This window comes from Pristiophorus japonicus, chromosome 14, assembly GCF_044704955.1.
Source record: "Pristiophorus japonicus isolate sPriJap1 chromosome 14, sPriJap1.hap1, whole genome shotgun sequence".
Taxonomy (NCBI): domain Eukaryota; kingdom Metazoa; phylum Chordata; class Chondrichthyes; family Pristiophoridae; genus Pristiophorus; species Pristiophorus japonicus.
Window position 1 is genome coordinate 64,958,857 of NC_091990.1, and position 27,054 is coordinate 64,985,910.

At 46.7% G+C, this 27,054-nt stretch overlaps 1 protein-coding gene across 15 annotated transcripts in view; it reads left to right on the plus strand.

Annotated features, from left to right (window-relative positions):
* Positions 1-27,054, plus strand: part of col16a1 (collagen, type XVI, alpha 1) — a 618,256-nt gene that overhangs the window by 221,050 nt on the left and 370,152 nt on the right. For 14 of the 15 annotated variants that reach the window (XM_070899262.1, XM_070899261.1, XM_070899260.1 and 11 more), the window contains 6 exons: positions 2,240-2,275; positions 3,964-4,062; positions 14,093-14,128; positions 16,560-16,595; positions 19,278-19,400; positions 24,882-24,926. In XM_070899262.1, coding sequence (XP_070755363.1) covers positions 2,240-2,275; positions 3,964-4,062; positions 14,093-14,128; positions 16,560-16,595; positions 19,278-19,400; positions 24,882-24,926 — 375 coding nt within the window. The remainder of the gene's footprint in view (positions 1-2,239; positions 2,276-3,963; positions 4,063-14,092; positions 14,129-16,559; positions 16,596-19,277; positions 19,401-24,881; positions 24,927-27,054) is intronic. The other variant, XM_070899273.1, reaches the window with a different exon arrangement.

Genomic DNA, 27,054 nt, shown 5'->3' on the forward strand with positions numbered 1-27,054 from the left:
TTTATATATCGGTGAAAGCTTTTACTATCTGTTTTTATGTTTTGCGCAAGTTTACTTTCGTAATCTATCTTTCCTTTCTTTTCTTGGGTCGGCCATTTTGGACTGAGATGAGGATAAATGTCTTCACTCAAAGGGTTGGGAATCTTAGGAATTCTCTATCCCAGAGGGCTGTGGTTCTCAGTCGTTGAGTATATTCAAAGCGGAGATCGTTAGATTTTTGGATACTAAGGGAATCAAGGGTTATGGGAATTGTGCGGGAAGGTGGAATTGCGGTCGAAGATCAGCCATGATCTTATTGAATGGTGGATCAGGCTTGAAGGGCCAAACGGCCTACTCCTGCTCCTATTTTTTATATTCTTATGCTTAATCCTGTCCTGGCCAACTGATGTTCCTATCTCAGTGTCAAGATTTGCACAGCACCCTCAAGTCTGGACTTTCCAATCAGCAATCAATATTCTGTGAGTCTTAAAGTAACATTTATTGAAAAATGTGTGAAAAGTGTGTGTTTTTTTTTGTAATTCATTCACGGGATGTGGGCGTCGCTGGCAAGACCAGCATTTCTTGCCCACCCCTAATTGCTCTTGAGAAGCTGGTGGTGAGCTGCTGCCTTGAACCGCTGCAGTCCATGTGGTGAATGTGCTCCCACAGTGTTGTTCGGGAGGGAATTCCTGGATTTTGACCCATTGACAATGGAGAAATATATTTCCAAGTCAGGATGGTATGTGACTTGGAGGGGAACATGGAGGTGATGGTGCTCCCATGCGTCTGCTGTCCTTGTTCTTCTAGATGGTAGAGGTTACATGTTTGGGAGGTGCTGCCGAAGAAACCTTGGCATCTTGCAGCCACGGTGCGCCGGGGGTGGAGGGAGTGAATGTTTAAGGTGATGGACGGGGTGCCAATCAAGCGAGCTGCTTTGTCCTGGATGGTGTTGAGCTTCTTGAGTGTTGTTGGAGCTGCACTCATCCAGGCAAGTGGAGAGTATTCCATCACCCTCCTGATTTGTGCCTTGTAGATGGTGAAAAAGCTTTGGGGAGTCAGGAGGTGAGACACTCGCTGCAGAATACCCAGCCTCTGACCTGCTCTTGTTGCCATAGTATTTATGTGGTTGGTCCAGTTAAGTTTCTGGTCAATGGTGACCCCCCAGGATTTTGATGGTGGGGGATTCGGCGATGTTAATCCTATGGATTTTCAAGGGGAGTTGAATAGACACTCTGTTGTTGGAGATAGTCATTGCCTGGCACTTGTGTGGTGCGAATGTTACTTGCTACTTATCAGCCCAAGCCTGATCGTTGTCCAGTCTTGCTGCATGTGGGCATGAACTGCTTCATTATCTGAGGAGTTGTGAATGGAACTGAACACTGCATTCATCAGCGAACATCCCTGCTTCTGACCCTCTGATGGAGGGAAGGTCATTGATGAAGCAGCTGAAGATGGTTGGGCCTAAGACATTGCCCTGAGCAACTCCTGCAGCGATGTTACTGTGTACATCACTGTGACCGCCCCCCACCCCCTCTGGTGGGTGTGTCTCGCTGGTGGGACAAGACACACCCAGAGATAGTAATGGAGAAGTCTGTGATGTTGGTTGATAATTCTGTGAGTATGACAATGTCAGATTATTGCTCAACTCATCAGTGGAACAACTCTCCGCACTTGGGCACAGGTCTCCAGCTGTTTATGAGGAGGCCGTTGTGGGATTGTCTGAGCTTTGTCCCAATACAGTGCCTGGGCCACTGGTGTTTCTCTTACTCTGTTTTGAAGCAATTGTATTCAACAATTGCGTGGTTTGTTCCGCCACTACTGGGAGCATTAAGAGTTGCGGCCAACATGTAGTGTGTGACTGGACTCACACATAGGCTGGATGGGCATTTGTGAACTAATTGAGTTTCCATGGTGATTTATTTTCTGGTACCAGCCCACGAGGTATCAGGCTAATTGGATTCAGTTTCACAATTTGCCATGATGGGTTTGAACTCACGACCTCAGGATTGCTAGTCCAATGCCGTAACTGTAGCACCTTTCTGTCAGTAGAGTATAACATACAGAGCTGCAGGCACTGTGTTCTGCATTCCACACACGCAACCTGAGAAAGTGATCCTGTACACTCAATGATATAAAATGACTCAATTCACTGTTACTGCTTCTGCCAGGGGAAACGGGTGTTGCTGTTTGTAGTTAAAGGTTCGTCAGCTCATCTGACACTCTCAGACTTATTAAACCTTGGCCGTTTCTCTTTTTTTAGGGTAAACCTGGATTGCCGGGGTTGAAGGGAGACAAGGTGAGTCATTTCAATGCTAACCAGCTGCAGATTCAGCATTGTTCAGCTGTGATTACTCCAGTTTCTGTTGACGTAGATTGGTTACCATGAGGTTGAATCAGCCCAGCCTGAAGAACGTAAAAGGATTGAGCAAACCTCCACCCAGAGCTTGCTCAGTAAATGCACTGCCCAGTGTGTTACAGAGCAGAGAGGCCCCGGGATCTATGTGCTGACAAGCTAATCTCAGCCTTATGTGGTCATGGCGGTATTACGGTCAGTTCTCCGACATTCTGGTGGGGGGACCTGCTCCTGAACCTCGTCCAACGATTCCTGCTGGAAGTGCATGTATTTGGACATCGGGATGAGCGCAGGATCCTGCTCAGCTGTAGTGACCCTCATAGTCGAACAGCCTATCAGTACTTGCTGTCCGTGCTGATAGATGAAGACTGGTCACGAGGGTGAGATGCAGAATTTGGGTTCGTTGGGCACAAACTTAGGAGGAAAATTACTTTTAGAAAATGAAATAAGGCCACTAGGCCCAAAAAGCTTGCACCTTTTGACTGATCTTAGTCCCACATTCTCACCATATTCCTTAATCCCTTCCCTCTCTGGTTCCCATCCAGTTCCCTCTTGAACCCATTTTCTTCAACGGGGTGGGGAGAGGGGATCCCCAGCCAAATATAGGCCCCCCGCCAGGGGTCACGTGTAAACATGGCCCCCCCTGCCAGGGGTCACGTGTAAACATCACCCATCGCCAGGGGTCACATGTAAATATAGCGTCCCTGCCAGGGGTCACGTGTAAACATCGCCCCTCACCAGGGATCACGTGTAAACATAGACCCCTGCCAGGGATCACCAGTAAACATAGCGCCACTGTCAGGGGTCACGTGTAAACATAGCGCCCCTGCCAGGGGTCACATGTAAACATCGCCCCTCGCCAGGGGTCACGTGTAAACATTGCCCCACTGCCAGGGGTCACGTATAAACATTACCCCTCGCCAGGGGTCACGTGTAAACATAGCCCCCCCTGCGAGGGGTCACGTGTAAACATAGGCCCCCTGCCAGGGGTCACGTGTAAACATCGCCCCTCGCAGGGGTCACGTGTAAACATCGCCCCTCGCCAGGGGTCACGTGTAAACATAGTTCCCCTACCAGGGGTCACATGTAAACATAGCCCTTCCTGCCAGGGGTCACGTGTAAACATAGGCCCCCTGCCAGGGGCCACGTGTAAACATAGGCCCCCTGGCCAGGGGTCACGTGTAAACATCGCCCCTCACCAGGGGTCATGTGCCAATATGGGGCATCCATTCGAGGTCCCATTTAAATATGGAACCACTGGTAAAACACTTTTGTGTTTTAATGCATTGAGGAGGAAGGGATTGTACAGGGATTGGGTGCAGGAATCTGCAAAGGGCCATGAATATTCTTGGTTCCCCCAAGGCCCAAAGAATTCTTAGTCAGGCTCTCCTCTTCAGTACCTTTCCCTGCAACTTATTTTGTGTGTCCACTTCCCCTTTTGGCAAAAATGTCTCAGCATCTTCCCTCCTCACTCCGAATACCCTACTTTTAAACTTGGGGCTCCTGGTTTTCAAACCTCCAGCACAGTCAGGTTTGCCTTGACATAGGTTCTCAATTTCCTTTCCTGCTCTCGAACAGCTGAGATTTCTAAGGCTGAACTGCGATAATGAAACCCATGTTATCGCCCACAGGGAGATCAGTGCGGGCTTTGTCACACAGATCCAGAGGGAGGTGGAGGTGATGCGAAACGTTCCGAAGGCCACAGTAGGGGAGCGGAGGCTGGGAAGCCGGTAAGTGTTGGTTCCTGGATCGGGGCATACATTTGTTAGAGGACAGGTGTTCTTACTTATAAGTTACTCCTCAAAATAGTAGGTTACATAGCAATGAATGTAGATGTTCAGATTTATTAAGCATGCGGGAATTATTATTGACAATAATTAAACATACACTTAACAGAAATACTTGAGACAAAACCTTATGAGTTTTAGCCAGGAAATCCACAACATGTTAAAGTTCCGAATGCGATGCACTTGGTTAGTCAAATCTTCGAATTCCAACCTATCTGTTCCAATACCCACCCTTTGTTCCCCGTTTCATAACTAGTATGTGCCAATCCATATGTTCCACAGCATTTTCTAATACAGTTATCATTCAACATTTTGGACATTACTGGAATGTCTTTTTAATTGGGTTTATTGCCCAATCTAACTGTTGCCCTTCACTGTATTCTATGTTAATAAAATAAAGCAAACCTGCCTTATGATTACACTTTCATTTCTTTAACTGAAACTCACTTCATGAGCAAAGACTAAAACTTAATATTACTACAATATAAGAAGACTAGAGTCAATTTAATCCTTTCCTTACACAACGTATTTTTTTCTAATGCTTCTTGTCTCTCACATCCTCGTTCAGCTAAAGGGGCAGGATAGCCCGACAGTGCTGCTCAGCGATTGGCAGTACATGTTGTAGTTGGGATGGAGAGCCACTGTCCGTTCTTTGCCCCTCTGCTGATAATGGAAGATCACTTGTGCTGTGAGCTGTGTGGTCGCTAAAGGCTCAAACTCTCGGAGTGGAGGATGATGGGTGTGAGTAACTGGATGGGCAGCTGTTCGAGCCCCCTAATTGAAGGCAGTCAGTCTGAGTGGACAGCGATTCTTCACTTCAGGACTCTCTCTCTCTCTCTCTGTCTCTGTCTCTCTCTCTCTCTCTCTCTCTCTCTCTCTCTCTCTCTCTTTGTCTCTCTGTCTCTATCTCTCTCTCTGTCTCTCTCTCTCTATCTCTCTCTATCTCTCTCTGTCTCTCTCTCTATGTCTGTCTATCTTTCTCTCTGTCTCTCTCTCTCTATCTCTGTTTCTCCTGCTATCTGTCTTTTTGTCTGTCTCTTTAACTCTCTTTCTTTCTCTGTTCATCTCTCCCTCTTTCTCTTCCCTCTCTCTATCTGTCATTCTTTCCCTCTCTCTAATGTGGAAACTGTTCCGCACAGGAATGTATCAGTCTCTCTGACACCTTGCTCCTGTCCAATAAATATAACAACATTCATATTGTCAAATGAATGAGACTTTTGACAAAGGGCACAGTTCACAATCATTGTTGATTTATGTTTCATGCCGATTAGATTGTGAATGGCCTGATTTTCCTCCACTGGTGTCAGGTGTCTAAAGGTTAAAAGCAGGTGTTAATGAGCTGGAATAAAAACAGAAAATGCTGGAAATCTCAGCGGGTCAGGCAGCAGCTGTGGAGAGAAAAACAGTTAACATTTCAGGTCAACGACCCTTCATCAGCACTGGCGAATGTTCGAAAAGAACACATTCTTAAGAAGCACTGAAAGGGGGAAGGGAAGAAAGAAAAAAAGGGAAGGTCTGTAGGGTGGAAGGCAGGAGAGATTGGAGAGACAAAATGGATGCTGGGCTGAATTGAAATGGTAATGACAGAAGTTAGAAAAAGGTTAATCTAAATAGGGTGTGAATGGCAGAATAATGACCAGATGCAATTGGAGACGAAGAGAAAAAATAAAATGGGGGTGGTACACCAACCTCTGGAACCTTCTTCCCCTTCACTTCCCTCTGATCCCATCCCTTCTTCCAATCTCACCCTTGCTGTGTTTTCACTATCCCCTCTGACCTTCCCCTCTCTCACCCTGAATGATCAGTCCTCTGCAACGTCCTGAGCTTCATCCCCTTATACCCCACCTCAATGAAATTTGATCTCGGCACGATGCTGAGCTCTTTTTCCGCTGCCTTCGCCTCCATGCCCACTTCTTCGGCCAGGAGTCTTCCCCCCGCACAGCTGACCCTTTCTCCTGTTTTCAGAATTCTCGCTCTACCTGGACCCCTCCTTCTGGCCTCTTACCCTCTCTAGACCTCTTCATTGCAAACTGCCGACGGGACATTGGCCATCTCAATTTCTGTGCTCCCCTCATTCACTCCAACCTACCTCCCTCTGAACTTGCAGCACTCCGCTCACTCAGATCCAACCCCAACCTTGTCATCAAACCTGCTGACGAGGGTAGTGCTGTTGTTGTTTGGCGAACCAACCTCTACCTTGCAGAGGCTGATCGCCAACTCTCTGACACCTCCTGCTACCACCCCCTGGACCATGACCGCATCACTGAACATCAAGCCATCATTTCCCAGACCATCACTGATCTCATCTCCTCTGGAGATCTCCCTCCACAACCACCAACCTCATAGTTCCCCAACCCCGCACAGCCCACTTCTACCTACTTCCCAAGATCCAAAAACAGGACTGCCCCGGTAGACCCATCGTTTCAGCCTGTTCTTATTTCTTCCTATCTTGACTCTTTTTTCTCTCCTTGTCCATTCTCTTCCCACCTACATTCATGACTCCTCCAACGTCCTCCGTCACTTTAACAGTTTCCAGTTTCCTGGCCCCAACCGTCTCCTTTTTACCATGGATGTCCAATCTCTCTACACTTCCATCCCCCACCAGGATGGCCTGAGGGCGCTCCGCTTCTTCCTCGAGCAGAGGCCCAACCAGTCCCTATACACCACCACCCTCCTCCGCCTGGCTGAACTTGTTCTCACATTGAACAACTTCTTCTTTAACTCCACTCACTTCCTCCAAATTAAAGGTGTTGCTATGGGAACCCGCATGGACCTTAGCTGTACCTGTCTTTCTGTGGGATATGTGGAACATTCTTTGTTCCAGTCCTACTCGGGTCCCCTCCCTCACATCTTTTTCCGGTACATTGATGACTGTATCGGTGCCGTTTCCTACTCTCGCCTTGAACTTGAAAATTTCATTCACATTGCATCCAATTTCCATCCTTCCCTCACCTTCACATAGTCCATCTCCAACTCTTCCCTTCCCTTCCTCAACTTCTCTGTCTCCATCTCTGGGGGTAGGCTTTCGACCAGTATCCACTACAAGTCCACTGACTCCCACAGCTACCTGGGGAACACTTCCTCCCACCCCGCATCCTGTAAGGACTTCATTCCATTCTCAAAGTTTCTCCATCTCCATCGCATCTGCTCTGACGATGCCACCTTTCACACTAGTGCCTCTGACATGTCTTCCTTTTTCCTCAACAGAGGATTCCCCTCCGCCGTGGTTAACATGGCCCTCGACCGTGTCCGTACTATTTCCCGCACCTCTGCTCTCACTCCTTCACCTCCCTCTCAGAACCATGACAGGGTTCCCCTTGTCCTCACCTTTCACCCCACCAGCCTCCACGTTCATCAGATCATCCTCCGTCATTTCTGCCACTTCCAGCATGATTCCACCACCATCTTCCCCTCGCCTCCTCTCTCAGCATTCCGAAGGGACTGCTCCCTCCGCAACATCCTGATCCATTCCGCAGTCACCCCCAGCACCCCCTCCCCTTCCCACGGCACCTTCCTGTGCAAGCGCAGGAGATGCAACACCTGTCCTTTTACCTGCTCCCTTCCCACTGTCCAGGGCCCCAAATACTCCTTTCCGGTGAAACAGCGATTTACTTGTACTTCTCTCAATTTAGTGTACTGTATTCGCTGCTCACGATGTGGTCTCCTCTACATTGGGGAGAACAAGTGTAGATTGGATGACTGCATTGCAGAACACCTTAGTTCAATCCATAAGTGTGACTCTGAGCTTCCGGTCACCTGTCATTTTAATTCTCCACTCCCACTCTGATATCTCCGTTCTCGAATTCCTGCACTGTTCTCGAATTCTGGACTTAACATTGAGTGCAACAATTTCAGACTATAACATCTGCCTATCTTTGACTCCCTTCCCCCGCGGCCCCCCCCCCCCCTCCCCCATCTTATGTTTTTTTTTCTCTTGTCTCCAATGGCAGCTGGTAATTATTCCACCATTCACACTGCAAGGGATGGTCTCTATGAGGGGGTCAGGTTCACCTCTGACCAACTTGAGCAGTTAGAATCGCTCCCACTCCCTTGGGTTCTAGACTCTGGATTTATTTGGGAGATGTGACAAAGTGCTCAAGACACTGGTTTGATGCAAAAGAACTTTGATTTTATTACAGTCAAGAAAATACAAACTTATAATTACTCTAATAAGAAAGTACAATGTCAAAACTTATTCAAACTGATTAAAGAACAATACCTTACACACTCAGAGGGGTTACAATAGCTTATAATGACTCTAATAGCGAACAATACATTACATTGTCAAAGGGGGTTACAGTAGAATTACACCTCCCACCTCCCAATCCCTAATCCTAGCTAGCTTGGACTCCAGGGCAGGCAGGGACCATGCTTACCAATCCCTTTGACAGTTAGCGGTAGATCGCGGTTTCGGGGTTCGCTGGATGCGGTAGGGTCTGCTTGCCGTATCCCGAATGTCGGAGAAGACTTTTTGCTGCGCAATCTTCAGTTGGGTTGAGTCTGCTGATGCGACAAGGCACGTTTTGGATCTGTGGGTAAGTACTCGTTTTCTTTGGTTAGAAATAAGTTTCTACAGTCTTTTAGGTAATGTTTTACCCTTGATAGGTCAGGATTAGATTGTAGAGTGGAAACTTTTCGATTCTTCAGTTTTTTCCCATTGGAGTTTTGTTTCGAGTGTGGTTGATTGCGATGGATTTTCGTTGGAACCACGTTGGTTGTGGTCAGTTGCTGCTGCGATGGTGATGTTCTTCCTTCCTTCAGGACTTCAGAACTTCGAGTCTGGAGAAGTTAGTTTATAACTGTCGCGTTGGTTTCTCTGCCTTCTTGATGACACAAGCGTGGTCGCGGTTGTATGGCAAAGTATGTCATACCCTCTGTTGAAACAGGGGTCAGTTATACGGTTTGAGTGGCTCTAATCTTGGCGCCAAATCAGTTCAGAATTCTTTGTTTAAATTTGGCGGGCTTGACTTTTTGTAATATTTTGGCGGGGTCTTTAAAAGTTGATATGTTTTGGGTGGGTTGATGTTCGAAAACTGTTTCCTGATGGAAATATTAGTTTGGTAATTGCAATGTCCTTTTGTGCTTAGTCTTTCGCATACAGGTTGGATTGGGCCTCTTTGTGATGTATATACTGAAATGGTTTTCCAGATTCATGTTGATGGTTAGCTTTCTCTAGGTTATTTGTTGTAATGTTAATGTCTCTTGTGGAGAAGGATTCTTGAATACCCATTTCTCCAGACAAGTTAACTTAGTACCAACACCCAGACAATTCCAATAATCAAGTTATCTCCTGTTAGTTCTTTAGGCCCGCCCACAGCCTTGAATTTGTCTTTTAAAATCCAAAATTCGATTAAAGTTCGTAGTTTCTTCCATAAGCACTTTAGGATTTCAAACTTTCTGGTAGATAGTCCCAAATTAAATTTCCTTTTGAATGAGCCCAAACACTGTCGAGGGGGGGAAGGGTTCTTGTGAATTTTGCACCCTTTCAACACCCTATCTAGATTATCCTTTTTCTAACTTCTGTCATTACCATTTCAATTCGGACTATCATCCCTTTTATCTCTCTGATCTCTCCTGCCTTCCACCCTATCACAGACCTTCCCTTTTGTTCTTTTGTTTCCTCCCCCTTTCAGTGCTTCTTAAGAATGCGTTCTTTTCGAACATTCGCTAGTTCTGATGAAGGGTCTGTTTCTCTCTCCACAGATGCTGCCTGAGTCACTGAGCTTTCCAGCATTTTCTGTTTTTATTTCAGATTCCAGCATCTGCAGTTCTTTGCTTTTGTGTTAATGAGCTGGAATGGGAATGTACGACGAACACGATCCAGGGGCAGGTTTGAGCAGATGCAGAGAGCTCGCTGATGGTGGGAAGATGATATGCAAGTCAAAATTAAAGGGATAGGCACAGTTGGAAGGAAGTGTCACAATAAGGTGACAAAAATTCTGAAAACCTTTAAAAAGGTTTGAAAGGCTTTTGCCAGGGTTGGAGAGGCAGGAGATTAAGAAGTGACAGCCAAAAATTAAGGGCACGATAGCCAATATGACGGCATGAGTCTGCAGGCAAGCGACACGGCAGCCCAGGACCCGAGCCCCTGTCTAATGGATTCTGGCACTGCATGTGGGCAGCAGGTGTCCTTACAGCAGGAGGCACCTCCGCATCTGGCTCTCTGCTGACCAGGGCCTGTGAAGGAAGCTCTGTACAGCCATTGCCAGGTCTGTGCAACAATGTCTGTAATTGTGGGTGGCACATTGACATTATGTACCATCAGACTTTGCTGGATGGCAATTTCCCTCGCATGCAGCACTACATGAAGCAAACCATGCCGTGATTGGAGGGCTGATTGGGGTTATTGTTGCTGTTACTGTTATTGTCACTGTCTGTTGTTACTGTTCTTTATGATGCTTTGAACCTACAGCCGTGTACTCTTGAGTGCCCAGCAGCCATAGACATTATTTACATAGACGTGACTAGGAAGCATAATAAGCGCAATGGTCGGAAAAGCATATAGGAGGTGTCATAACGGCCCTTCAGTTGTATTTGCATATCCTAATGTAATTCAGGCTTGAAAGAAGGAAGCTTCCTCCTTCTGTCTTCAGGCCCATTGGAAATACATGTGCAGGATAATTACATGTAAAAGTGTACTCAGTTTTACAGTGGTCCAGTGGTCAAAAGGTGAAACTGAGTATGCTTTTCACATGTAGTTATTTGATTAGACGAGGGAAAAAAATCCCTGGAATCTTTATCTCCAGCTCAGGAGTTCTGTAAATTGTGTTAAATATGCCCAACTTGAAACACATCACACTGGATCCATTACTCAGTCTGAACTAGACAAACCGATGTATATTTTACATCACAATCTACACAGTGGGTGTGAATGGGAAGGAGTTTGGTCAATAGGATTCTAAATAGTGGGAGTGAATGTGAAGGTGTTTGATCCAATGGGATTCTACGCATTGGGAGTGAATGGGAAGGGGTTTGTTCAGTTGGATTCTATACAGTGGGAGTGGTTTGGTCCATTTGAATTGTATGTTTGGAACTACTGTGAAGTTTCCTGGAGTCAACTACTGTGAAGATGAGTTTTACAGTTTAAAAAGCTGGGACTGTGCACAGACCTGCAACATGTCCTACCTAGTCTGTATTTGGAAAATAAATTGGAAGAGATTCAAAACCTGTGCAGCCATCAATTGCCAAAAATTACAGTAAGTGAATGTGCCAAGTAGGTGAACTTGAATGACTGGAGCAGTTGAAATAAGGAATGGAAACTTCTGACAGCTGTCACAACTTGATTTGGTTGATATGTTCAAGTACTTCTCGGTGTAAGAGAGACTTAAAGTACCTGCTGCTTGGCTTGTGTAACTATTGCAGATGGAAACTAGCAGAGAAAAGATTGAACACACAGGGCACGGAGCCACTAAGTGAGTACAAGACTGCTGAGACCTTTTCTCACTTGAGCCTACTTTGCTGGGCATTCTGCTCCATCAACAAAACAACATGTCCTATTGTCAAATACACACATCTTTCCCATGCTGGCTCTACAACTGACTCAACTTACATAGAATTACATCGAATGTACAGCACGGAAACAGGCCATTCGTTCCAACAGGCCATGCTGGAGCATGCCGGAGTTCATGCTCCACATGAGCCTCCGCCCACCCTACTTCAACTAACATTATCAACATATCCTTCTACTCCTTTCTTTCTCATGTGCATCTCTAACTTCCCCTTAAATGCATCTATGCTATTTGTCTAAACTGCTCTCTGTGATAGCAAGTTCCACATTCTAACCACTTTCTGGGTAACAAAACGTCTCCTGAATTCCTCCTTGTATTTATTAGTGACTATCTTACATTTATGTCCTCTAGTTTTGGTCTCTCCCCACAATAAGTTTTGATCTCAACTGGGCCATTGGGGGCAGCAAATGAGCAGGAACAAGCTACTTCCCAAGTCGGAGGGAGTGAGGTCCCTTCTTGGGTCATTCTGTGCCCCTGTTACATCCATATCAATGGACAGATTCAAGAACATCACGGGAGAGGTTTTCAAATGCATATTAAACCCACCCTCTGGTGTTGGCAGTGATGTAGACACTGGTGGGGAGAGGCTAATGAGTTGGAAGCCTGTATCAAATGGAAAAGAAGAAAGGAAAGGAAAGTGATAGGATTGCTGAGTGCAACATAAAACCAGTCTGAGCTGGAGGTTAGCCCAATGTAGCTATTTTTATCTGTTCTGCAGAGAATTTCTCATCTAATAGTCTTGGCAAGCTGAACCTTGCTGCATTGATGCAAAGCAAAAGTCACCTGTGAGGCCAGCAAGTTTCTTTTTGCTTATACACTGTATTTCGTTGTTTTTATTCCAAGTTTAGCTGAATGCTGATCCAAGCAAATTCTTCCTGATGAGAGAGATCCCAAAGATCTCACTGAATTCAGGCTCTTGTGAGCCAATCTCTTCAAGTTATTCAATCAATCTTAGTTTTGCATTGATCTTTGATGGGCATTCTGAACTTGCTCGCTTTAATCTTACGTTAGAAGGCAAATTGGCAGCTTTGTATATACCACTGTTCTTCAAACTGAGCTATGAAATCTTTCAAATCTCTCATTATTCATACATATCTTCCTCAAGATTTTCTCCTCCTTTCGTTCCTTGACATTTCATCCCATTCCCCGACGGGACAAGGACAACTGCCCTGCAGATTAGACCTATGCTATTTTTGGGCCTGTAACTATCAAAATCCCTGATGTGATATATTTTTATGACATCACTAACAAACACACTCTACAAGATGGCTCATTACTATCATCATGTGACTTTTCCACATGATCCTTTATAATTTACATCAGTAGTTGCAATACATCAGTAGTCCTCTAGGTGGAGCAGTGGTCTACTAGGGGGAGCTCTATTACATTTGAGTCTTGTTTTTCCCTCTCCCTCTCTCTCACCGGGAAGTCCAACTCATCTACATTTGCCTTGGTAGCCAGCCTGAGATCCGAGCTCGACCTGTGGAGTACCGTGTGATCCAACGCAACGGTTGGCCTAGAATTACCAGAAACAACCTAAACCAGCGAGTTACGCCTAAATTTCCTGAGAATCATTTTAGCATACGACAAAACGTGTAACTGGCCTAAAACAAGTGGGGATCAGCATATACAATCGGGGACCGAGGAAAGCACCAAACTTACACAATATTCCTTCATTAGTCCCTCTTTATGCATGAAGATTAAAGCTTGAAACCATTAAACTATCATGGAGCTATGTTAGTGAGCGGCAGAGGGTTTTGGGGGAGATCTTGTGGAATCACAGGGGGATGGGCCTGTATCCCTGGGGGAGGAGAGCTCTCTAAATCCCAAAGGAGCTGCATCTGGAGGGACTACCTGTATCCTGGAGGAGCTGTCTGTATCCTGGGAAGTGGAGGGGTGGGGATGCTGCCTCTATCCCTGGGGGAGGGGAAGCCATCTATATCCCAGAGGACAGTGGAGGAGGCTACGGGTATCCCTGGGTGGGGGCTGCATTAGTTTAAGTGGGAACCCCAATTTCAAACCCTCCTGGAAACTGTTCCCAAGTGACACAACCTGGGGAAAGCACACACTTCTGATTGTGATCTCTGTGCACTGTGTTAATAGTTAATGCCTTTCACGTGTTAGGACATTCTCCCCGAATCGTTCCTTCTCCTTTATGAAATCTCAGCAATATTTCATGTTTGGGCTGTTTTACCAGGACCAGCATTTTCTAGACATGCTTGTAAGATGTTATCATCCATCAATCACGTCCGTAGACTGAGGTTATTGCAGCTCGACCAAATTAACAGTATAAACTGTTAGAGAGGAGTGGTAGTGTTTGTCACCACATGTTTCCTTCTGGAGGGTAATGGTCTCAGGAATGTAGACGGAGCTGTTCTGATGGACAGATCATCATGTCTGCGAGTCGTCTGTATTGAAAGGTACTGAAAGATGCTACCTGATTATCTTTTCAAATTCCATCCAAGGGCACGCCTGGTTCTGCGGGAACACAGGGTGAGAAGGTAAGTTGCAAGAACATCCTAATTAGACCTGTATCCTTGCATTAGTAGGATTGTGGGGTAGTTATTGGGATCAGAGGTCGATGGGTGTGGGGTATTGTGATCAGAGGTTGGGGGGGGGGGGTGTGGGCTATTTATTGGGATCAGAGGTCGGGGGGTGTGGGGTATTGTGATCAGAGGTTGGGGGGTGTAGGCTATTGTGATCAGAGGTCGGGGGGTGTGGGGTATTGGGTTAAGAGGTTGAGGGGTGTGGGGTATTGGGATCAGAGGTCAGGGGATGTGGGGTATTTATTGGGTTCAGAGGTCAGGGTATGTAGGGTAGTTACTGGATTCAGAGGTCGGTGTGGGTGCTATTTATTGGGATCAGGGGGTGTGGAGTAGTTACTGTGACTGGAGGTCAGAGAGTGTGGGGTATTGGAATCAGCGGTAGGAGGGTGTAGGGTAGTTATTGGGATCAGAGGTCGGGGGGTGTGGGGTATTTATTGGGTTAAGAGGTCAGGGTGTGTAGGGTAGTTACTGGATTCAGAGGTTGGGGGGGTGTGGGGCTATTTATTGGGGTCAGGGGGTGTGGGGTAGTTATTATGATCGGAGGTCGGAGAGTGTGGGGTATTGGAATCACAGTTGGAGGGTGTAGGGTAGTTATTGGGATCAGAGGTCGGGGGGCGTAGGCTATTGTGATCAGAGGTTGGGGGGTGTGGAGTATTGGTTTAAGAGGTTGAGGGGTGTAGGGTATTGGGATCAGAAGTCGGGGGATGTGGGGTATTTATTGGGTTCAGAGGTCAGGGTGTGTAGGGTAGTTACTGGATTCAGAGGTCGGGGGGGGTTGCTATTTATTGGGATCGGGGTGTGGAGTAGTTATTGTGATTGGAGGTCAGAAAATGTGGGGTATTGGAATAAGAGGTAGGAGGGTGTAGGGTAATTATTGGGATCAGAGGTCGGGGGGTGTGGGGTATTGGGTTCAGAGGTCGGGGGATGTGGGGTATTGGGTTCAGAGGTCGGGGTATGTAGGGTAGTTACTGGATTCAGAGGTCGCGGGGGGCAATTTATTGTGATCAGAGATCGGGTGGTGTGGGGTATGTATTGGGATCAGAGGTCAGGGGGTGTGGGGTATTGGGGTCGGGGGGTGTGGGGTATTGGGGTCAGGGGGTGTGGGGTATTTATTGGGATCAGAGGTCAGGGGGTGTGGGGTAGTTATTGGGATCCAAGGTCGGTGGATGTGGGGTATGTATTGGGATCAGGGGTGTGGAGTATTTTGATCAGAGGTCGAGGGGGTGTGTATGTATTAGGATCAGAGATCGGCGGGGGGCGTTGTGTGTGGGGTACATATTGGGATCAGAGGTCGGGGGGGGTGTAGGCTATTGTGATCAGAGGTCGGGGGGTGTGGGGTATTGGGTTAAGAGGTTGAGCGGCGTAGGGCATTGGGATCAGAGGTCGGGGGGATGTGGGGTATTTATTGGGTTCAGAGGTCAGGGATGTAGGATAGTTACTGGATTCAGAGGTCGGGGGGGTTGCTATTTATTGGGATCAGGGGGTATGGAGTAGTTATTGTGACTGGAGGTCGGAGAGTGTGGGGTATTGGAATAAGAGGTAGGAGGGTGTAGGGTAGTTATTGGGATCAGAGGTCGTGGGGTGTGGGGTATCTATTGGGTTATGAGGTCGAGGGGTGTGTGGTATTGGGATCAGAGGTCGGAAGATGTGGGGTATTTATTGGGTTCAGAGGTCGGGGTATGTAGGGTAGTTACTGGATTCAGAGGTCGGGTGGGGGGCAATTTATTGTGATCAGAGATCGGGGGGGGTGTGGGGTATTGGGGTCAGGTGGTGTGGGGTATTTATTGGGATCGGAGGTCAGGGGGTGTGGGGTAGTTAGTGGGATCCAAGGTCGAAGGCTGTGGGGTAGGTATTGGAATCAGAGGTTGGGTGGATGTGGGGTATGTATTGGGATCCGAGGTCAGGGGTGTGGAGTATTTTGATCAGAGGTCGAGGGGGTAGGGTATGTATTGGGATCAGAGATTGGGGGTGTGTGGGGTATTGGGGTCAGAGGTCGGGGGTTGTGGAGTATTGGGATCAGAGGTCAGGGGGTGTGGTGTATTGGGATCAGAGGTCGGGGTGTGTGGGATATGTATTGGGATCAGACGCACGGGTCATTCAGCACTACAAATTGCCTGTCTAACTTTATAACATACTTTGTCCAGATGCTTTTTGTGATATGTTTGCATTGTTCCCATGTTCACACTCTGGACAGAACCTGGCATTGCCTCAGAGAATTGGAGCTTTAACCAGCTGCTGATTTGTGGATTTTCCATTTTAAACAAATATATGGTCGGACACGTGAATGTTTGATTGTTGTTGATTTGCACTCTGTCCCAGGTGATGTAAACTTAGAACAGGACATGCGATCTTTTATCTGATGAATCTTTGTTTTAATTCCACTCAGGGAGATACAGGAGATGCTGGTCTGAAGGGAGAGAAGGTGAGTTCATTAACTATTGAAAGCCCAGACATCCTATCCTTATATCCATAAGTCCATCGTAGCAAAAGTTAATTCCCTTTACATGACCAGAAACACATGCTTCCTTTGTCCTGTGCCTCACATCTTAGGGCCACAAATGGTAGACCAAGATAATTGGCAAAAGAACCAGGGGAGAAATGAGGAGAATTATTTTCACACAGCGACTTGTGAAAGAGTGGTGGAAGCAGATCCAATAATAACTTTCAAGAGGGAATTGGATAAATACTTGAATAGAAAGATTTGCAACGCTGTGGGGCAAGAGCAGGGTGTGGGACTAATTGGATAGTTCTTTCATAGAGGTGGCACAGGCACAATGGGCCAATGGCTTACTCGGTGCTGTATCATTCCAAGGTCCAATCTCAACCTCCAGGTATATGCTGCTGAACTACCCACCATGTGTCATGTGGTCTTCTACAGTTCCAGCTTCGTAAAGCAGTATTTTGCCCTTCAAACAGCCTGAAAACAGGTTCTGTGAGTGGTCTACGCCCCTTCTTCCTCACTACCATGCTCCACTTCACAGTCGACAAGCTCCCAGCTGGAGTGGAACTAAACTACAGAACCAGTGGGAACCTGTTCAACCTTCGCAGTCTCCAGGCCAGGTCCAAGACCACCCCAACCTCTGTCGTCGAGCTACAGTACGCGGACGACGCCTGCGTCTGCGCTCACACAGAGGCTGAACTCCAGGACATAGTCGACGTATTTACTGAGGTGTACGAAAGCATAGGCCTTACGCTAAACATCAGTAAGACAAAGGTCCTCCACCAGCCTGTCCTCACCACACAGCACTGCACCTAGTCATCAAGATCCACGGCACGGCCCTGGACAACGTGGACCACTTCCTTTATCTCGGGAGCCTCCTATCAAGAAGAGCAGGCATTGATAACGAGATCCAACACCGCCTCCAGTGCGCCAGTGCAGCCTTTGGCTGCCTGAGGAAAAGAGTGTTTGAAGACAAGCTCCTCAAATCTGCCACCAAGCTCATGGTCTTACAGGGCTGTAGTAATATCCTCCTGTATGGCTCAGAGACATGGACCATGTACAGTAGACACCTCAAGTCCCTGGAGAAATACCACCAACGATGTCTCCGCAAGATCCTACAAATCCCCTGGGAGGACAGATGCACCAACATTAGCGTCCTCGTCCAGGCCAACATCCCCAGCATTGAAGCACTGACCACACTTGATCCGCTTCGCTGGCAGGCCACATAGTTCGCATGCCAGACACGAGGCTCCCAAAGCAAGCACTCTACTCGGAACCCCATCACGGCAAACGAGCCAAAGGTAGGCAGCGGAAATGTTACAAGGACACCCTCCCTGCTAAAGTACAACATCCCCACTAACACCTGGGAGTCCCTGGCCAAAGACGGCCCTAAGTGGAGGAAGTGCATCCGGGAGGGCGCTGAGCACCTCGAGTCTCATCGCCGAGAGCGTGCAGAAATCAAGCGCAGGCAGCGGAAAGAGCATGCGGCAAACCAGTCCCACCCTCCCCTTCCCTCAACGACTATCTGTCCCACCTGTGACAGAGATTGTGATTCTCGTATTGGACTATACAGCCACCAAAGAACTAATGTTAAGAGTGGAAGCAAGTCTTCCTCGATTCCGAGGGACTGTCTATGATGATGATGACACCCCTTGCGATCTGAAATCAGCTCTAGTAGACTGGCCCAAATCTGTCCCATAACCCTGATTTTGATTAATTGTATGTTGGAATTTTTGGAAGATTCCCACTATCGCTTGAGTCGATCAGACAGCAGATGACCTCTTAAACAAGTTCCGTGCCGGCTTAGCAACTAATCTAATTCATTTACACTTAAAATCATTGACAGTAGTGGGTAAATTGGGGAAATACGATACAGTACAAGTAATAATTTATAATACATATGTCCAGCCTTGAAGAATTAGTTGCTCTTACAGTTTGTCCTGTGGTGACAGTGTATTGCCACATGACTCTGGGAGGGAATTCCTGGGTGATATGTGAGGCACCTGCTCACCCAGTGAACGGGAATAATTTCCCTGGCAGGACCAGAAGAGGCAGGGAAGGTCCTCAGGTGGCAAGAAAGAAAATCAGTCCTCCTCTCCGACGGTATTTATATGCGTGGGAGGAGGAAATTGAGGTCGCGGCTGTCACATAGCAGTAGGTCTTACCGTCCAACTGTGCCCCAATTTCCGCTGCTCTCCTCTCCAATTTCGGGCAGGTGCCAGTCGTAAATCTAGTCCCCAGATCATCATTATCCCATGAAGGCAATCCCACAGAATGCTACAGAGAATGGAAACATGGGGGGGTTGAAATTTTTCCTGGGCTGTCAGGCAAAATGGATGATAGGAAATCGCCCGCCTCTGTTACACTCCGACCAAATTTCTGTTCCATCGGTTTCAAGGGAAAAACAAAATCGGGCGGGTGGGAAACGGCGTGTTGCCCTATCACTCAAGATCCATTTCCTCCCCACATTGTCTCGCATCTTAGACACCTCACTCACTGCCTGCAGACACAGACACTCACAGCTGCTAACTCAACATTCCTGTGCATGCGTCTCTGTAGCTATCGTATATAATCCTTCCCCGTTATCTTATTGGGAAGGCTGGAGAGGTGTGAAACTGGATCACTCACCGGTATGAAATGTCTCACCTCTGTGTCGTGACATAGGGCGACTCGTGCAAGATCTGTCCACAACTCCCCGATGAGCATGGAAACATTGTGGGACTTCCAGGTCCACCGGGACCTAAAGGTGACCCAGGGCCCCCAGGAGTTCGAGAAGCCAGAACACCTGTAAGTATCCAAACTGAAGGGGGTACGAGAATCAAAGTGGAAATAAATCACACCTGCAGGAAATGACGTCACACTTTATATCCTTGAATTGGTTCTGCTCCTTCGCTGTGGGAAGGTTTGGGGATGCAGTTGCATTTATCTCTTAGTCTATGTCACTACCCCACATTAAAACAAATCTCACGGCTTCACTGTTCTCACCTCGATGGTCCTGCCAAGCACTCACAATAAGCCAGTCTCCCTTGAAAGCCAGTTGGAGCCTTGGCAAGGTTCAGCTGGGAACTCCCTTTGCCCTGAATCCAGTGCTGGAGTTAAACTAGTTTGAGGTACTGGTGCTCTCACTGAATATAAAGCCCCTTTTCGCTCATCATGCTGCCTCTTTGGTTGTGTTGGTGAGTACAGGATCAATCTCAGCTTCTCCATGTATTGGAGTTGTGAGGAGTGTTTGATTGACATTGGGACCCGTTCTATGATGTAACTTTCAATCACCGCAGTCAATCTTAGTTTTGGTGTATTTTGAATAATCTTCAATGTTCACGTTAAAGCAGTTGTTCAAATCTGTCAACCAAAAGCAAAATGGCTGCTTGTGTTTGTACACGCAGTGAATTATGGTAAGTAGTTGCTCAGGTAACCGAGTGATTTAGTCCTTAGCACAGATTAGCCATTTGGGACATGGGTTAGTCATTTAGGACATTAGAGTTGCCAACTTGAGATGGACTTATTCCCGGAGATCTCATCACCTGACATCCAGTCACCAACTGCCCACCCCCTCACACACCTGCCATTGGTTAACCAGCAATTTCATCCTCGTGGCCCTTCCCTTCTCACGCCGATTGGTAGTGAACAGATTCTTCGTTACCGATTGATTGACAGTCTAAGATCATCTAATCAGCTTTTTCCCATCTCCAATCTTTTTAAAATTAATAAACAAGTGTTCAAAGTGACTGAAAAAAACTCTCAATTTATTTAATGCCCCTTAGGATTTTTCTCTTGGGTTGCTCGCAGCAGTGTCCTGGAGACTGGATAGGCCGGGTAAAGACTGGAAAGGCCGGGTAAAGACTGGATAGGCCGGGTAAAGACTGGATAGGCCGGGTAGAAACATAGAAAATAGGTGCAGAACAGGCCATTCGGCCCTTCGAGCCTGCATCGCCATTCAATATGATCATGGCTGATCATTCAACATCAGTACCCCACCCCAGCCTTCTCTCCATACCCCCCTGATCCCTTTAGCCATAAGGACCACATCTAACTCCCTTTTGAATATGTCCAACGAACTGTACTCAACAATTTTCTGTGGCAGAGAATTCCACAGGTTCACAACTCTCTGGGTGAAAAAAATTCTCCTCATCTCGGTCCTTTATGGCTTACCCCTTATCCTTAGACTGTGTCCCCTGGTTCTGGACTTCCCCAACATTGGGGACATTCTTCCTGTATCTAACCTGTCCATTCCCATCAGAATTTTATACGTTTCTATGAGGTCCCCTCTCATTCTTCTAAATTCCAGTGAGTATAAGCCTAGCTGATCCAGTCTTTCCTCATATGTCAGTCCTGCCATCCCAGGAATCAGTCTGGTGAACCTTCGCTGCACTCCGTCAATAGCAAGCACATCCTTCCTCAGATTAGGAGACCAAAACTGCACACAATACTCAAGGTGTGGTCTCACCAAGGCCCTGTACAACTGCAGCAAGACCTCCCTGCTCCTATACTCAAATCCCTTCGCTGTGAAGGCCAGGATGCCATTTGCTTTCTTTACTGCCTGCTGTACCTGCATGCCTACCTTCAATGACTGATGTACCATGATACCCAGGTCTCATTGCACCTCCCCTTTTACTAATCTGTCACCATTCAGATAATAATCTGCCTTCCTGTTTTTGCCACCAAAGTGGATAACCTCACATTTATCCACATTATACTGCATCTGCCATGCATTTGCCCACTCACCGAACCTATCCAAGTTCCCCCTGCAGCCTCTTAGCATCCTCCTCACAGCTCAGTGTCACCCAGCTTAGTGTCATCTGCAAACTTGAAGATATTACATTTAATTCCTTCGTCCAAATCATTAATGCATATTGTAAATAGCTGGGGTCCCAGTATTGAACCCTGCGGCACCCCACTAGTCACTGCCTGCCATTTTGAAAAGGACCCGTTTATTCCCATTCTTTGCTCCCTGTCTGCCAATCATTTCTCTATCCATGTCAATGCATTACCCCCAATACCATGTGCCTTAATTTTGCACACTAATCTCTTGTGTGGGACCTTGTAAAAAGCCTTTTGAAAGTCCAAATACACCACATCGACTGGTTCTCCCTTATCCACTCTACTAGTTACATCCTCAAAAAACTCTAGAAGATTTGTCAAGCATGATTTCCCTTTCTTAAATCCATGCTGACTTGGACCAATCCTGTCACTGCTTTCCAAATGTGCTGCTATTACATCTTTAATAATTGACTCCAGCATTTTCCCCACCACCGATGTCAGGCTAACTGGCCTATAATTCCCTGTTTTCTCTCCCCCTCTTTTTTTAAAAAGTGGGGTTACATTAGCTACCCTCCAATCCATAGGAACTGATCCAGAGTCCATGGAATGTTGGAAAATGCATCTACTATTTCTAGGGCGAGTTCCTTAAGTATTCTGGGATGCAGACTATCAGGCCCTGGGGATTTATCGGCCTTCAGTCCCTTCAATTTCCCTAACATCATTTCATGACAAATAAGGATTTCCCTCAGTTTCCCCTTCTCACTAGACCCTCGGGCCCCTAGTATTTTCGGGAGGTTATTCGTGTCTTCCTCAGTGACGACAGAACCAAAGTATTTGTTCAATTGGTCTGCCATTTCCTTGTTCCCCATTATGAATTCACCTGATTCTGACTGCAAGGGACCTACATTAGTCCTCACTAATCTTTTTCTCTTCACATATCTATAGAAACTTTTGCAGTCAGTTTTTATGTTCCCTGCAAGCTTACTCTCATACTCTATTTTCCCCCTCCTAATTAAACCCTTCGTCCTCCCCTGCTGAATTCTAAATTTCTCCTGGTCCTCAGATTTGCTGCTTTTTCTGGCCAATTTATGTGCCTCTTCCTTGGATTTAATACTATCCCTAATTTCCCTTGTTAGCCACGATTGAGCCACCTTCCCTTTTTTATTTTTATGCCTGACAGGGATGTACAATTGTTGTAGTTCATCCATGTGATCTTTAAATGTCTACCATTGCCTATCCACCGTCAACCCTTTAAATATCATTCGCCAGTCTATCCTAGCCAATTCACATCTCATACCATCGAAGTTTCCTTTCTTTAAGTTCAGGACCCTCGTCTCTGAATTAACTGTGTCACTTTCCATCTTAATGAAGAATTCTACCATTTTATGGTCACTCTTCCCCAAGGGGCCAGATTGCTAATTAATCCTCTCTCGTTACACAAGACCCAGTTTAGGATGGCCTGCTCTCTCGTTGGTTCCTCGACATATTGGTCTAGAAAACCATCCCTTATATCATCCAGGAACTCCTCCGCCACAGTATTGCTACCAGTTTGGTTAGCCCAATCAATATGTCGATTAAAGTCACCCATGATAACAGCTGTAACCTTATTGCACCCATCCCTAATTTCCTGTTTGGTGCTGTCCCCAATTTTCCTACTACTGTTTGGTGGTCTGTACACAACTCCCACTAATGTTTTCTGCTCTTTTGTGTTTCGCAGCTCTACCCGGCCTATCCAGTCTTTACCTGGCCTATCTGGGTAGGCCGGGCAAAGACTGGATAGGCTAGTCCGGGCAAAGACTGGATAGGCTAGTCCGGGCAAAGACTGGATAGGCTAGTCCGGGCAAAGACTGGATAGGCTAGTCCGGGCAAAGACTGGATAGGCTAGTCCGGGCAAAGACTGGATTGGATAGTCCGGGCAAAGACTGGATTGGATAGTCCGGACAAAGACTGGATAGGCTACTCCGGGCAAAGACTGGATAGGCTAGTCCGGGCAAAGACTGGATTGGCTAGTCCGGGCAAAGACTGGATTGGATAGTCCGGGCAAAAACTGGATTGGATAGTCCAGGCAAAGACTGGATTGGATAGTACGGGCAAAGACTGGATTGGATAGTCCGGGCAAAGACTGGATTGGATAGTCCGGGTAAAGACTGGATTGGATAGTCCGGGTAAAGACTGGATAGGCTGGGTTTGTTTTCTTTGGAACAGAGGAAGCTGAGGGGGAGACCTGATTGAGGTGTATAAAATTATGAGGGGCCCAGCTAGAGAGGATAGGAAGGATTAATTTCCCTTAGCAGAGGAGTCAACAACCAGGGGGCATAGATTTAAAGTAATTGGTAGGAGGTTTAGAGGGAATTTGAGGGGAAATTATTTCACCCAGAGGGTGGTGGGGGTCTGGAACTCACTGCCTGAAATGGTGGTAGAGGGGTAGAGGCAGAAACCCTCACCACATTTAGAAAGTACTTGGATATGTACTTGAAGTGCCATAATCTACAGGGCCTCCTTCGTGCTGTAAATTTCTATGAATCTATGATTAATCTTCAATTCCTGTGTTTGACACGTATCAAGCCTGAATTTGAATCTTGTCGTCATGGAAAAGTTCACTTTGGAACTAGTTCTGCACAAATCAGTGCACAGTACCGCTGGCGAACACCTCCTGGCTGCATCAATGGTTCTCACTGTTCTTGATGCCTCTTCCTGTTACAATTCAGGTTTCTGGTCAGTGAAAGAGCTGTCCGAACACAAAGTATGTGTTCCAAAGCAAACAACAACTCCCCTTGACTGTTCAGTCCTCCGGTCTCCTGACCAATATTCCTCCCTCATACAACACCACCAATTAAAAACAGATTAATGGTCATTCATTCGCTGTTTGTGGGATCTTGCTGTGCAAAAGTGGTTACCACGTTTACCTAAATAAGTGATTGTATTTCAAGAAGTAATTCATTGTAGCACTGCTCTTCATACAGAAAGGAAGGTCCCTGGGTCAGTCTTTTGCAATGCATCAATCTGGCTATTGTGGGAGATCGATAGCTGTTACATCTAATCAAGGACTCCCTGGCCTGGTGGAAAAGCATGCTGGGACACTTAGCCATTCTAGGCTAACTCTTACAGACCACTCCGATATTTCACGCTCGTGCTTTCCGTCAGTGATCCTGCCGGAAGTTCACCATAGATACATAATGGGGTCGGGTGGCAGGCGGAAGTACCCCCTCCCCTACCCCTATAGGAGCAGATTAAGGGAAATCTAGCTCCATGTCTCTATTTGAACAAGAGCAGGACATTTTCCCAGTTTCCTAGCCAATATTCCTCCCTCGTCTAACACCACCAATTAAAAACAGATTAATGGTTGTTCATTCACTGTTTTGTGGGATCTTGCTTTGCACAAAGTGGTTACCATGTTTACCTAAATAAGTGATTACATTTCAAGAAGTAATTCATTGGCCATGACGTGTTTGGGACGGCCTGAAGATGTGATATACCGCCATATCAATACAAGTTGTCTCTTTCTAGGGCCAGCCCAGAGAGCAAGGCCTACACAGCCCAAAGGGAGAAAAGGTAAGTCACTGAGTCAACAATATCCATCTTAAAAACTGCACACCAGCAAACAAACTCTGTAGTTCAAATAATATTGAGCAACACAGTGGTGTAGTGGTTATTTTACTCGACTAGTAATCCAGAGGCCCAAACTTATAATCCAGAGAGCCTGAGTTCAAATCCCACCATGGCTGTTTGAGAATATTTCAGACAGTTAGATGTCACAGTAGAAGTGCACTGTGTGTGTAACACTGGCAGGGGATCCTCACTTGTTCCTGCTCATGGTCTGTTTGTGATCAGGATCAAGGTATGAAACTCTCCAAACTCTTCCTCAGTCCCTGAGTCAAAATGATCAAATGTGGAACTGATTCTTGAGTTTTGTGACACCCAGAATGGAGCCGAGGTTTGCTTGCAGCCCGCCGCTCCTCCATCTGTGGGCCTCCGCAGATCGGCATGTCACTCCATACACCACCCGGGCAGTGGTGGGATAAAAGCAGAGCTGCAATTCAGCACCGTTCCTTCTCCTCCTGCTGTCCAGTGATAGCCAAAGATTAAGGGGCTGAAATTGCCCACCGCCCGAAACGAGGCACACCTACCATTTCAAACTGTTCGTAAATACATAAGAAATAGGAGCAGGAGTAGGCCATTTGGCTTCTCGAGCCTGCTCCGCCATTTAATATGATCATGGCTGATCTGATCATAGGCTCAGATCCACTTCCCTGCCTGCTCCCCATAACCCTTTATTCCTTTATTTCAAAAATCTGTCTATCTCCGCCTTAAATATATTCAATGACCCAGCCTCCACAGCTCTCTGGGGCAGAGAATTCCATAGATTTACAACCCTCTGAGAGAAGAAATTCCTCCTCATCTCAGTTTTAAATGGGCGGCCCCTTATTCTGAGACTATGTTCCCTAGTTCGAGTTTCCCCTATGAGTGGAAATATCCTCGCTGCATCCACCTTGTCGAGCCCCCTCATTATCTTATGTTTTTTGATAAGATCACCTCTCATTCTTCTGAACTCCAATGAGTATAGGCCCCAACTTACTCAACCTATCTTCATAAGTCAACCCCTCATCTCCGGAATCAACCTCGTGAACCTTCTCTGAACAGCCTTCAATGCAAGTATATCCTTCCTTAAATACAGAGACCAAAACTGTATGCAGTACTCTAGGTGTGGCCTCACCAATACCCTGTATGGTTGTAGCAGGACTTCTCTGCTTTTATACTCCATCCCCCTTGCAATAAAGGCTCACATTCTATTTGCCTTCCTGATCACTTACTGTACCTGCTTACTAACTTTTTGTGTTTCATGCACAAGGACCCCCAGGTCCCTCTGTACTGCAGCACTTCGTAATTTATCTCCATTTAAATTATAATATGCTTTTCTTTGCATGGGGCGGCCAAAACGGAGAAATTTAGCACTTCGTGCTTTATTTTGGAGTGGGACAAAAGTGGCGTCATCATGGGGCCGGGGCAGTGTGACCGACAATGTCAGTCAACAGCGCCGCGCTGATGACATTGCGCTGGCGCGTCACAACATCTTTCCCCTTCAGTTAAAGGGGAGGACCGCTGCAAACTCTGCAGCCACTTTAGTGGCAAACACTGGGCCACCAGGGAGGGTTTCGGCCGAGCAAGCAGCCTGTCACCCAAGATTTGTGTATTTGTACTCCAAGATCCCTTTGTTCCTCTATGCCACCTAGACTCTCACACGCCAAGTAATAAGTGATCTCCCTATTCTTCCAAAATGTAATACCTCACATTTATCTGTTGAAATTTATTTGCCTAATATATTCCATTCTGCAAGTTTATTAATGCCCTCCTGTAATTTGTTGCAGCTCTCCTCAGTATTGACTAACACCACCCCCCCGCCCCCCCTCCAATTTGGTGTCATATGACAATTTAGAAATTGTGTTTTTGATTCCAAAGTCTAAACTGTTGATATAAATTGTGAACAGTGGTCCCAGCACTGATCCTTGTGGAACACCACTACCCACCTTCTGCCCCTGTGAATAGCTGCCCTTTACCCCTACTCTCTAGTTTCTGTCTTGAAGCCAGCTAGCGATCCATTCTGCTACTTGTCCCCTGGCTCCGCATTCTCTGACCTTGTTCATCAGTCTATTATGGGGTACTTTATCGAAGGCCTTTTGAA